At 38.4% G+C, this 12,037-nt stretch overlaps 1 protein-coding gene across 5 annotated transcripts; it reads right to left on the reverse strand.

Annotated features, from left to right (window-relative positions):
- Positions 1–536: 536 nt before the first annotated feature.
- LOC135692944 (DNA-binding protein P3A2) lies at positions 537–12,027 on the reverse strand. Of its 5 annotated transcripts, none has more exons than XM_065211302.2 (4): positions 11,851–12,027; positions 5,490–5,652; positions 3,416–3,565; positions 537–2,750 (listed from the first exon to the last, which is right to left on the reverse strand). In XM_065211302.2, the coding sequence occupies exons 1-4, from the start codon at positions 11,863–11,865 to the stop codon at positions 1,372–1,374; spliced, it is 1,707 nt and encodes a 568-aa protein (XP_065067374.2). In that variant the 5' UTR covers positions 11,866–12,027; the 3' UTR covers positions 537–1,371. The 5 variants fall into 5 exon arrangements, with proteins under 5 accessions (XP_065067374.2, XP_065067375.2, XP_065067373.2 ...); XM_065211303.2 differs by lacking the exon at positions 11,851–12,027 and adding an exon at positions 9,799–9,931; XM_065211301.2 differs by lacking the exon at positions 11,851–12,027 and adding an exon at positions 9,649–9,792.
- Positions 12,028–12,037: the final 10 nt, after the last annotated feature.

Raw genomic sequence — 12,037 nt, forward strand, 5'->3', positions numbered from 1 at the left:
ATTACTATTAAAGCTAGCTGCTAGGTTCCTTCCATGTAGCGAAAGTCCTACTCACAGAATAAGTTATTCTTATTCCGTGGTCCTACTACACGGTTTGTATTCCATGATTTTGACGCTAGGAAATCTCAAGAACAGACAGGGGTTGATCCAGAGCAAATTTGAAGGAGGGGCAGTCGGTAGTGGGGGCGCTGAAAAATTTTCAAAAATTGGTTACGAGAGTTAACTGCCCCTAGTTGCCCCCCCCCTTAAATCCGCCACTGAGAACAGATCCAGAGAAAAACTTATTGGAGCTGGGGGTAACTACACTAACTGATTGGCCATCTTTGATCAAATGCACAGTTTCAAACTGGAAACAATCTTTTTAAATTTGATTCGCAAACTTGATCAAAGAACTGCAGTGGATAGAGTTTTTATAGACTACCTTTTTGGTGGGAAAAAATAGAAAAACAAATAGAAAAACGGAAAACAAAAAATTTCGAACAATGATTCTCCAGAATTAACTTTATAAGGATCTGAGAATATAGAAATCTGAGCTCTCTGCTTTATCTAAATATTCAGACTACTTCGAAGACACCTCTCAGCTTCTCTGAAATTAAAATTTATTTCAGACAATTAAAACAACTACTTTGATCTCCGTGCTACATTATCGCTTGACAACTAGACTGGAACATTTTGCCTTTTGATGATGCAGTTGAGCCTGATGGTACAGCACGGGGGATGTTTGGAAAAAGGCTGAAGTTTCTCAACTTCTGAAGCCGCTTTATACATATCAATCAAAAGCTTCCATGTTTAAACCGTACCAGCATTCCATTCAAAACAATTTGATTGGACAAATAAAAGTAAACAATTATTTCTAAGGAAAGATTATCTTAATATCGTGATGATGTATAATTACCGATTTGCATCTAAAGATTATCATTTGAAACAATTGTTAATCACTATGTCAACATCACGTGTTCTCGAGGCTTTTCATTAAACTTGAGGGACAGAAAGGACCTAAAATCTAAAAACCGTTGTGTATGATCAACACATAATCTGTTCGCGAGATCGACAATTAAAAAATTATAACCAAAACAATTCCTAGAAAATAAATTTAATCTTACATAAAACTCATCTACAGCAAGAACAAAAGGAATGTCGCATGCGAGAATTGGTCCGAAAACTGAGCTATTCTTTCAAATACAGAATAAATGACTAGCAAAACTGTTTTGCCAATTATATCTTTCCAATACAAAATGTGTTGTTTTGAACGAAATCGGCAAAAGCTTTCTGCGAAATGGCTTCAACTGAACAACCTGACCAACTATCGGGAGCATATTGTGAACATCAGCACTGGAGGGCGACAGGGGGTCTTTGAGACAGCACAGAAAACTACTGACTTGCACTTTCAGGATCTTCGCCCAGTGAGTCCACTTCGACAGCATGCACCGCTACAGGGACAATTTCGTTGTGCGACTTCTCGACAGAATGCTCTGATATTGGTAAACTGTCTAAATGAATACTTGAAGTGGTGTTTGTTACTGGCGAACTTGAAGCAGCTAGGGCTGTGTGCGATGCAAGCGATATTTGCGCTGCGTTTGAAGATATAAGTTGCAAAGCAGTGGCAGTTGAGATGGGTATGATATTTCCTCCTTGTATCTGCATCATGGCAGCAGCTGCCTGAACAGGTATGCTGACAACACCCGACCCTTCATGCACACCAACAAGCGCTGCGGCTGCCGCTGATGCAGCATCACCAAGGAGGAGCTGTCCGTCTTGAAGGCTGGCTTCCGTAAGGGTAGTGACACCCTCACCCCCTTGCAGGGCAGCTGGGTCGATGCTTATTGATGTTGCCTGTTGGGTTTGTAGAATCATTTCCCCTTGCGAGGCAGCAGCGACCTCTGCAAGCGTTGCTACAGCTTGGGTCGCTTCAGAATGTGTTGTGGCTTCGGAAAGGGTGGTAACAGTTCCACTAGCATCTACTTGTATAATTGAGACAGTGCCATCAGCATTGTTGATCGTGTGTACCATGTGGGGGTACTGAACTTGAGTATACTGTGTTTCATGTGACACACTTTGAGCTTCGCCATTTTCTTTGAACTCAATCAGTAGATCTTCTCTACCATGGTATTTGTAGCAGTTTCGAACAATTTTTCTAAGCGCATTTGTCCAAGAGACACTGGCCTTAGCTTCTTCTGTCCTTGCATCACTCCTTACGTTTGCCCAGGGCACGTCCTCAGGCCACCATGGCGGCCTAGTGCTTTCCTTTCCCCATCCTGGCTTCCCTCTTCCAGTCGAGTATTTGAGCATGACTGGGATGAATGCTCTCAGCTGTGCTTGCGTCATTTTGTCCACAGGCGTCGGAATTCCATCAACAACTAAAGGAGGCAACTCATGCAAACCTGAGGTGTCAGGCTGGGGCTGCGGAGCTTGCTGCTGCAGCGCGTTATCGAGGTCATTCATAATCAGCTGCTTGCAGTTTCGTACAACATTTTCTAGTGGTGCAGCCCCAAATACCTTAAAGGATGAGTTCACCTTTCCTGGACAGCACACAACAACGCAAGCTTGCTGACCGACACGAGTGGTAAATTCATCAATGACTTGCTTCAACTTGCGGAGCAATCGCGTTGCTTGCCGCTTACGCACTGATGGTGTCAGCTCAAATGAGTGAGGTCGCTTGCGTTTTTTGCCAGTAACAATGGCCGCAGCAGCAGCGACACCAATTGGTCCAGCGTTGGCAAGGTGTGTCGTGACGTCATCTGGCACACCACCTAACAAAGAAAATGCTAGTTTATAACATATCCTGATAAAGGTATGATTTTGGCTTTCTTCCAAGCAACTACAATTATCATTCCAAACAAATAAAGTCATCATTCTCATCGTCTATCAAAACGTCACAGAACTTCGGTGCCAAAAGTTTCTTCGCATCTTCAGTACTGAGAGCCTCTTCAAGTTTTTCAAGAGTACGAAAACAATCTTACAAACATGTGTGAATCAGTAGCCTGACCTTGTTTTGCTTTGAATATCTAAATGATATGTCAGAAAATATTTGCGCCTTAGTTATTGTCCAAAATTTTACCCGCAGAAAATTTTTTAACTTAAAGTATGTGGATCAGAAATGAAAGTTTCCTAAAAAGTCAAGAATAATTTAAAATGAGTTGATAGCAATTATGTAATTTTTGGCACATTCAGTGGTTTGTCTCTTATTGACTTTTCCTCCATTCAAACAGCAAGAACAATTGTTTATTTTATATTGTGACATGAGGTTGCTGGGAGTTTATGTATACAGATAAAAGTGCTATAATTGCTACATAAAACCAGCCGTTGACAGCAAAGAAACATTTTGTGATGGCCTGTTTAATCTGACTTTCGAATCGCAATGAAATGTTACCAAAATGGTAATTTAAGATAAACTGGGCACTTTTGCGGACCAAACCTTTTTGACAGCCGAAAAACTTGCGATCCTTTCTTTCCCCAGTGTACGAAGAAATGACATCTGAATAGCCATTGTCCAGAAAAATCGTTCTGGGTTTGTCCAATTCAGCGTGGAGTTTAGATTTCAAGCAGATCATGAGTGACCTGTGTACTAAAGTTTTAACAAGAATGAATTTGCTGTCAATCCTCGTATTGTTTACAGTACTAGGAAGGTTTTCCCGTTAATTCATGAGGATTGCCTTTCTACGACCCAAAAAGTTCCGCTTTTTTCTAATTTACGTGCCAAGACAACACGTTTCTTCAACATGGATAAAGCAACATGTTCCTTCCAACATAAGAAACAAAACTGTCCCTCAAAGAGAACAGCATCCTCGATCTTGTAGGCCTAAAAACACAGTAAAAACTAGTGATTCTGCAATCGGACAACGCCTTTTAGTCAAACCAGACGGTATGTTTCAGGTAATTCAGTGGCGATTCTACAGGGGCCAAGGGGGGCCACGGCCCCCCCCCAGAAATTTTCTTTGCCCCTTGTTTTGCCCCCCCCCCCAAGTTTTTTCAAAAGTTTCTATTAAAAATTCGATGTTTTCTGCCGAAGCTGTTCAATCGTTTTTTCACTTTGTTAGGGTTTGCTCTCTTTATTTTCCTCAATGCTATCTTTATTGCATTTATTTAACAAACTAGGGGCCCCGATAAGCGTTTTGGTTTGTAACAGAGGTGGACATTTATGAAATTTTGGCACCTTTCTAATAAGTTACAAAGTAAAAACCAAGTGTTACCAAGAGTTCTGTAGCTACCAAGAAAAACTCATTCTTGACAATCATTTAAATTCTATATTTGCTACATATTATCACGAAGATCCACCTTCTTGCGGTGGGGTGCGCAGGGTCAGCCCAATACCATCCCAGTATACCATGGCAATCTACTATTGCTTATCGAAATTGCATGACTTAAAATTCTGCGTAACAGAATGATTTGCTTGATCTCATGGAGGTTGGATATAAGACGACATAACTACTATGGAAAAATTTTACCAATCAACCTCATAAAGCTATTAGACATTTATTTTTTAGAAATTTAGTTCTTCTGTTGAAAACCATGATCATGATGCATTATTGTTAAACAGATAAAACTCAGTGGAGTAACAGAACAAAGTTACTTTTAGTCAAATAACAAACGGTCCCGAGCCTTTAGGGGCCCCCTGTAACAATTTTTCTTTGTTATTTTTCCTGGGGACACAGCTGCTCCTTACACCACTAATAAAACTATTTGGCATAATGATAACAGCCTTGATAGAGCTGTACCAAGGACATATTTATGGGGAGCTAAGAACCGGTGCCTTGTAGCTAGCTAATTTTGAGCCACCACACCACTGCTTTACATTCTACTAGTTCCCAAAGTAATAGCTAGTGTTGGCTAGAATCGCCACTGGGTAATTGGCAGAGTCCAGTCTCGCCACTGGGTTTTTGAACCGATCTACATACAAATGGAAAAGCCGCCATTGTGTAGACAGAAGGAGTACATTTTCTCTTTTGGACTCCAGTGGTAATTTTTCTATAGGCATGCGGTACTGATTGGACAACTAGACCGGTCATTTGCTCGCATTTTTCTGATTTGCCTTCTTCTGGCATTTTATCCTCTGAGGAGAGTCCGAATAAATGCTTTTCGTATGTTGTTAAAAATTTGCTTTTTCACCAAAAAAACCAACAAAAAAGTACCCATGCCATGTAGGTTTTCCACAATATAAAGTGTCCCTTTTTCAAAAAGGGCACATATTTTTAGGATTAGATGCCTTTAGTCCACAAAAAGGCCCCTTTTCAGAAACATTTGCCTTTTGATAATGTGGGATTAGTGTTCCGTGGCAAATTTTAATTTCTTTAAGGACCGGCCAACTAACTTCTCAAGTTCCTCAAAATGGGACGTCAAGAAGATCACATTAAATGTATATGCAACATATGCTTGGCCTTCCCTATCAAAGGGATTCGGCTTTGCTATATCATCGTTGCCTATTTTTCTCCACTCAAACAAACTATAAAAACAAAAATGGTACATTTACTTGCTTGAAAACAATGCCATACCTCCACTGAGCAAGTCACTGTCATCAAATGTAGTTGACTCTGGGGAGGATGGGTCATCTGATACATCATCAGACATTGGCTCCACTTGACCTAAGTGACTACCATGGACAGAAACTTGTGTGAGATTTTCCAGCTTCACGTCTGAGTTTTGGTCCATCATCATCTGGAAAAAATTTAGATTGATTTATTAGGGCAATTAAAACATTTAGTGGCAAATCAAGCAATTCCATGGGGGAAATAATAACCTAACAGAACCAGAATGAGTTGGACATGGTGGGTAGTGACCTCAAGTACAACTTTTGTCGAAGAGCAGAGAGATACATAAGAAAAATAAGAAGGCAGAAATGAAATTTGGTACTTTTTGCAGAGAAGGAACATGCTTGAACAATCTTTTATTGAACAATGACACTAGCAAAGGGGAATAAAGGCCCAATTCCACTTTTCAGAACTTTTCTAAAAGAGCAACTTCACTCTTGACCAGCTCTCAAAGTTGCTTCAAATACTTGTGGCTTCAATCTTCAAAGCACAGTTGCCATGCTAAGTCTCCTGAGTCTGCCAACGGTTTCAGATTTAAAAATTGCCTTATGTTCTCAAGGATTCTGAAAAAAATCTCACAGATCTAGCAACCTTCAGCCAGTTTTCTAGTGAAGTATAACCATTTGTTAAATGGTGTGGTGTAATGCATATTCTATTTATGTCTGCTATGTCAGAATGGTGCTGCAAAGTTGTGAGCATTTTTTAAAAGTAAGGTCGAAAATCCTATCCCAGAGTTTGCTTTTCAGGCTTGACCATGTGTAATGGCCTTCAGAATTTGAAATGCAAAGCAATAAACTTCTAATGATTGTATTGCTCTACAAGAACTTTATATTCTAGTAAGATCTTTTTTCAATGTAAACATGGTATTTCATGCTGCTGAAATGTCTTCCAAATTTCTTCCTTTTGTACATAAGCAACCGGGGGCTTGGTAGATTCTTATTGCTCTTTCTCAGGAGTTTCTAGAAACAGTTTGCTCTTTTCTGATCAGATAAATTGGGTCTCCAGTACTTATTCTGTATACCTGAAATCTCTTTAATTTAAAGATAATCTTAGAACTGTAATGTTGAGCCAATGGGAAAACCCAAGTGGGGGTCCTCCGGCTTTACAGCTTGTTAAACCATTTTCAAGGCATAACAAAGTTGTAAAATTTTCTAAAGGATTGCAGGAAAATGACTACAAAAAATACCCTGGAATGGATTTTTAGCTAATCTTGCAAACAAAGGGCCTCGTCTTTCACTTGTTTCACAAGGCTTTTGAAACCTTTCGGTAGTACTACTCAGAACTAAGCTAAAAAAATAATATCTTAACAGCCTTTTTACCCTTTTTGGAATCTTTATTAGGGTGCCTTCAATGTTCCCTCCTCCCCCAACTTTTATAATTCTTTCTATGTCCTTGAATTCAAGATGTTTATTCAAAATGTTTTTTTGATCAAGAAGAAACTTGTTCCAGTGGGTCTATTTGCTTGTCCTAGTTTGCCCCTTTTGAATCCCCTCTAGTTGAAATCCTTAACAAATATCCTGAAAACTTGGCTTGAATTTGGTAAGCTGTGTTATAATCAGGAGGAAAACTGCTGGGGGGAGGGGGGGTTGGGTGCTCCATGTTATGTTTTTGTCAGGCAAATTTATGGTTGCCAGTATATCGGTCAGGCAAATCTGGAAATTTTGTCCCCAGCTAGGTTTTTGAATTTATGATCTTTTTACCCCATCTTTTTTTAATTTCCACCCAGTTGGGAAAATAAAACAGAAACAAGGCAAGCAACAGAATACATTTCTGTCTTTCATCTCGAGCTCAAAGTGCACATGTTTATCTTCTCCTCGAGATGTGGAAGTGTAGTCTGACATATTTATCGACAGCAAAAGTATAGAGGGAGAGAGAAGTGTGTTTGATGCAAGAAGGAAATGAAAACAGGGCATGCCCCCCCCCAGCTTTCCATCCTGTGTCAGAGCCCATGGAGCACTGACCATTTTTGAAGCATAATAAATCAAAGCAAGAAGGATATGCCATCTGGGAATACACTGTTGAGAAAAATCAAGCAAGACTTTCCTCTCAAATGTATAAAAATTTCATTATACATTCATAAGGACTTATGCCCCGAAATTCTCTTAAGGTTTTACACAACAGTCCGAAAGTATTGCATCCTTTGCCAAAAATGGCCATTTTTAACTAAAGAAAATTCAAATTGTTGATACAAGTAACAGAAAGTTTTAAGCTGACAGTTCAAGTGGGAAATTATAGAAATTTATCAAGGAATTGTAGAGACACAGAATAGAAATGACTGTGGTTAAGATATGAATTGCATTTCTGAACAATATCCATGGTTACGAAAACACAAAAATTGAGCTTTGATGATAGGTGTACCTATCAAGTATTATGGTGAATTCAGATACACTCACTTTGTACTTGAGTGTTTAAAAATGTTTAATTGCCTAACGGAGCAACAGAAAGTTGAAAATCAAACTCAGAAAATAAAACTGAAGCTCTTTTATGGAGTTTCTATTTTTGTTAAAACATTGTAAATTCCAAAATTTCCAAGCTGTTTTGTTTTTCAACTGTGATAAAATTGAAACCCTACTTCAATCTCTTTTTTTAAATTGCTCTCTTTACAGTTAGGAGATTTAGAAAGTCAAGCATGACATGCCTTTTCGTCAGGCATCACAGCTTAATACCCCCTCATGAAAATATTGAAATTTTGTCCCTGGCTAGAACGCAAATGTATAAGCCAGTTCTAAAAACTCTTTTTAAAGTCATTAGCTTTTGAGTTATTTGAGTTTCTTATGAGAACCCTGGGAACTCTGGAGCAATCTGAAATTTTAAAAGGAAAATTTTGAAGCCTTTTAAAAGCTAAGCTGTCTCTCTTCAGAAGTAACAATAATAGAATGGTATGATTCTTTCTGCTCTCAATATCACAGTATGTTCAGAGGAGTTCTAAACGTTATACCCATGTACATGATCATCAGAACAACTTTTTGTTCTTAAGTAAGGTAGGATTGGGTCAAGCCTCCCTTGATGGTTGATGTTGGGTTGAAAGAATTTCTGAGAATAATGTTAGACTGTAGTCTTGATTCAAATGTATTTTTATGGACGTTCTCCCATTTTCTGACAATTTAAGGTGTAGCAATATAAAAATTTCCTAGAGGCTTGCTCTAAACCACCCGACCTTCTTCACTTAGACAGGGACATCACCCCCACAACCAGGTTTCGTCACTAGCTAAAAGATGATTCCCGATTTTTTGGCAGTAAAATTTGCTACCCCAAGATGCCCTTTCTGCGGTTCCTGCCCCAATCGCATCATGAAGCTTCCAGCGCCTCTGCATGACAGATTTCTTTTTGTAATTTATATGGATCCCACCCAGAGGCACTTATGTCAGAGCTGCTTGCACCAGAGCACTGGTTTCTTATAAATTTGTGGTTTATCAAAAGGTTAGGGTTTGAAAAGTACAACATGAATTGCTTTTCAATAGTTTATTGAATACAAGAGCTGTCCCTCAGTGATTGTTCTTTTCACTGAAAAAGGCAATTTCCCTTCTCTCTCCAAAAATTTTCTAATTAAAGATAAATTTTGCCTTCCATACGTTTTCTACTCAAACCTTCTAGGTTGAACAGGAAGAGATGGTTGTTCTCCATCATTTCATTGGCTTCCTTTACCATGAAGCAATATTTAGCCACTGGAGAACATTTACTAAATCTCACCTTTGAATCTTTATGAGACTCGTCTTCATATCAGAATTTAGAGGTGCAAACTTTCTAGAAGTACCTTTCATAAACTGAACTAACTTATCCTTACAAGAACAAGCCTGTTGGTGTCAAACAATTACACCAAGTCTAGATTGAAAGGGCCTATCTAGAGCTTTCCCCTTTCCTTTGGGTAACCATCTCAAAATGGTATCGTTAAATTGGCCACGTGGGCTAAAATTGGTTCCTTGCCAAACACCTGATATTTATGGATAAAATTTGATACCAGAGCATGTAAAGATACCTTTGAAGTGGATCAGCAAGGAATCATCCAAGAAATGTCAAAGTGGCTAATTTGAGAAAAATGGGGACACTTTGAAAGAAATAGAACAATAACTAAAATCAAAAGGAAAATAACTGTGCAAAAGATGCTAAGTTTGCTTAAACACACTTCCGGAGCCCAAATTAGCCGGCAAGACTCCCATCTGTCCGCCATGACAGTCTTCTCTGAGACTTTGGCCATCCCAATGCCAATCTAATCAACGAAAAATAAAAGAAAAATATAAAATGTGTGGCATCGATGCCTTCGCCCTGCACTTACGGTGACTTCCTTAATATCAATAGCATACGTGCGCAGAAACGTTGAAAAGTTTGATAGCTGGATTCTTCGCCGAGCTTGCTCAATGCGTCGAAGGTCTTATGAGCACGCGCGAACAGAAGAGTAGTTAATTGCCAACATGTCATCTCTCAAAAGGAGATTTGCACTCGTTTCAGAAGTTTCTTTTTCATTCATTTTTTTAGAAATTAGATCTCTTTGTAATTGAGATATATTTTAATTAATATATTAGGGAAAATTTAGATTAAATAACTGAAAAATCATGTTTCAACATTATTAACTGAGATATCAATTGTGCTGACGAGCATTTGACAACAATTCCATCAGCCTTCGAGTCAAAGGTGAATATCCTAAGTCAAAATTGTAATTTTATTTTCAGGAATTTTAAAAAAGATGTCTTCTGTCTAATCATAAACAAGAAAAGAAGGAGTGGACACATGGAATTACAATGAACATAAGGATGAGCAAGATTAAAACCAGAAAGTAGAGGAAAAGAAGCGCTGTTTCTAACTATAGGGACAACCTTTCCGAGATCGGCAATACAGTCTAGCGAAAATAGGAATCTAGCAAAAGTATCGTTTGTAAATTTTGAAAAAACTGAAAGTTGACAGTTGACACGCATAGATTGTCTTGAAATTGGCCATCTACAATTGAGACCTCGACTGAACCTAAAGAACAAGCCTCTTATGGTCGACAATTCCTCAAATTTTTTAAAGAAAGAAAGGATTCTAATGCATTCTCTGAAGTCTGAATCCAAGAGAAATAGGACTATATGGAATGAAAATACTTGCATCTGTAGATTGTGCAAAGTTTTGACAAGGGATAACATGTCTTTTTTTAAATAATACTCTATTTTATATATTGACATTTCAAGATTATGCTGTATTTGATTTCGAAGAAAATCTTGTAGCAAACTACGCAGTGAACTGTATCTAGATAACTGTCGTTAGTCATTTCTTGCCTTTTTACAAAAAAGACAACGTTGAAGGCTTTCTATCGATCTCCTGGACCGAGATTGTCCCCAAAGTGTCTTCTCCTACACGCCAATGGTTTCTGGAGGGGAAAATGATGGAGAAAGATGACATCGAGGGATGAAAAAGTTGCTAGATTTTCCACCTGTGCTCATTAACATATGATCTTCAGGGGTGCATAGTGGTGTCGGCGGGCAAAGAAAATTTATTAGTATTCGTTCAATTTAAATTATTTTGAAACATTTCTCTTATTGGATTCTCGTCGCAGTTTTGCTTTGTTCCTGAATCTGATTTCTCTAATACAATGAAAATTTAACCTGAGCGAAAATTGCAGGGTGTGGGGGAGCTCTCCCATCTTTGGCTAATTGCAGTTGAAATACAATTTTAGCACTTTGATCGGTAATTTTTTTCATTTTTCGGCAAAATTGCAAATGCTTGTTTTTGGAGGTTGTGATCCTCCCACACCTGAAAAATTGATTTTTTGTCTCTGCGGGAAAATTGTCAAGCCGGAAAATGTCATCCACACTGTCAAGTCGCAAAATCTTTCACAGATTTCTTGTACCCATGATATGGAGTTCTAAAACTTGAATAATTATTTACACTCAAGTTTATCATTGTTGCTAAAAAGCGTAAAATCGTAACATTGTTGTAAATTTATTCTTATTCAATCGAACATTTTAGCTCACAGTATAAACACAAGTGCTCATGTACACATACATGCAATGCAAAGTTAACAAATCAAAATCGAATCTACCTGAACAAAAAGGATAAATTATAATATACATTATTACACTGATAGAAACTAAGCCAGAGCGTTATACTGGACTGACAGGCACTGCATTTGCAAACTGATCTGTCCCATATCTGTCCCATATTCTATTGATTTTTGATTATCGTTGTTAGACTATTCCTAATCTGTGGCCCAATAGACATCATGGCCTAAGTGATTTGGACAAGCCCAATCATGATTAGGCTTATCGTGGGCCAAGTTATATGAAGCCCGTATCTTAAATATGTCATGTGTAAAGGTGGGTTGTTCTCAAAACGTTTACCACGCATTGCTTACCAAAAGGGATGTCATTGTTTTCCAAAAAGCGGATTATTGTTTCCAAAACAATGATGATTGTTTCCAAGGAAGCGTATTATTGTTTTTAAATCGTGTAACATTGTTTCTCAAGATGAAGGACTGTATGTAAGTAGCAAGGCAATTTCGTTGTGTTTATAATGACTCCATGTGCCTCATAGACCCCAAA

Source organism: Rhopilema esculentum, chromosome 3, assembly GCF_057945365.1.
Source record: "Rhopilema esculentum isolate cy_ngs chromosome 3, ASM5794536v1, whole genome shotgun sequence".
NCBI lineage: Eukaryota > Metazoa > Cnidaria > Scyphozoa > Rhizostomeae > Rhizostomatidae > Rhopilema > Rhopilema esculentum.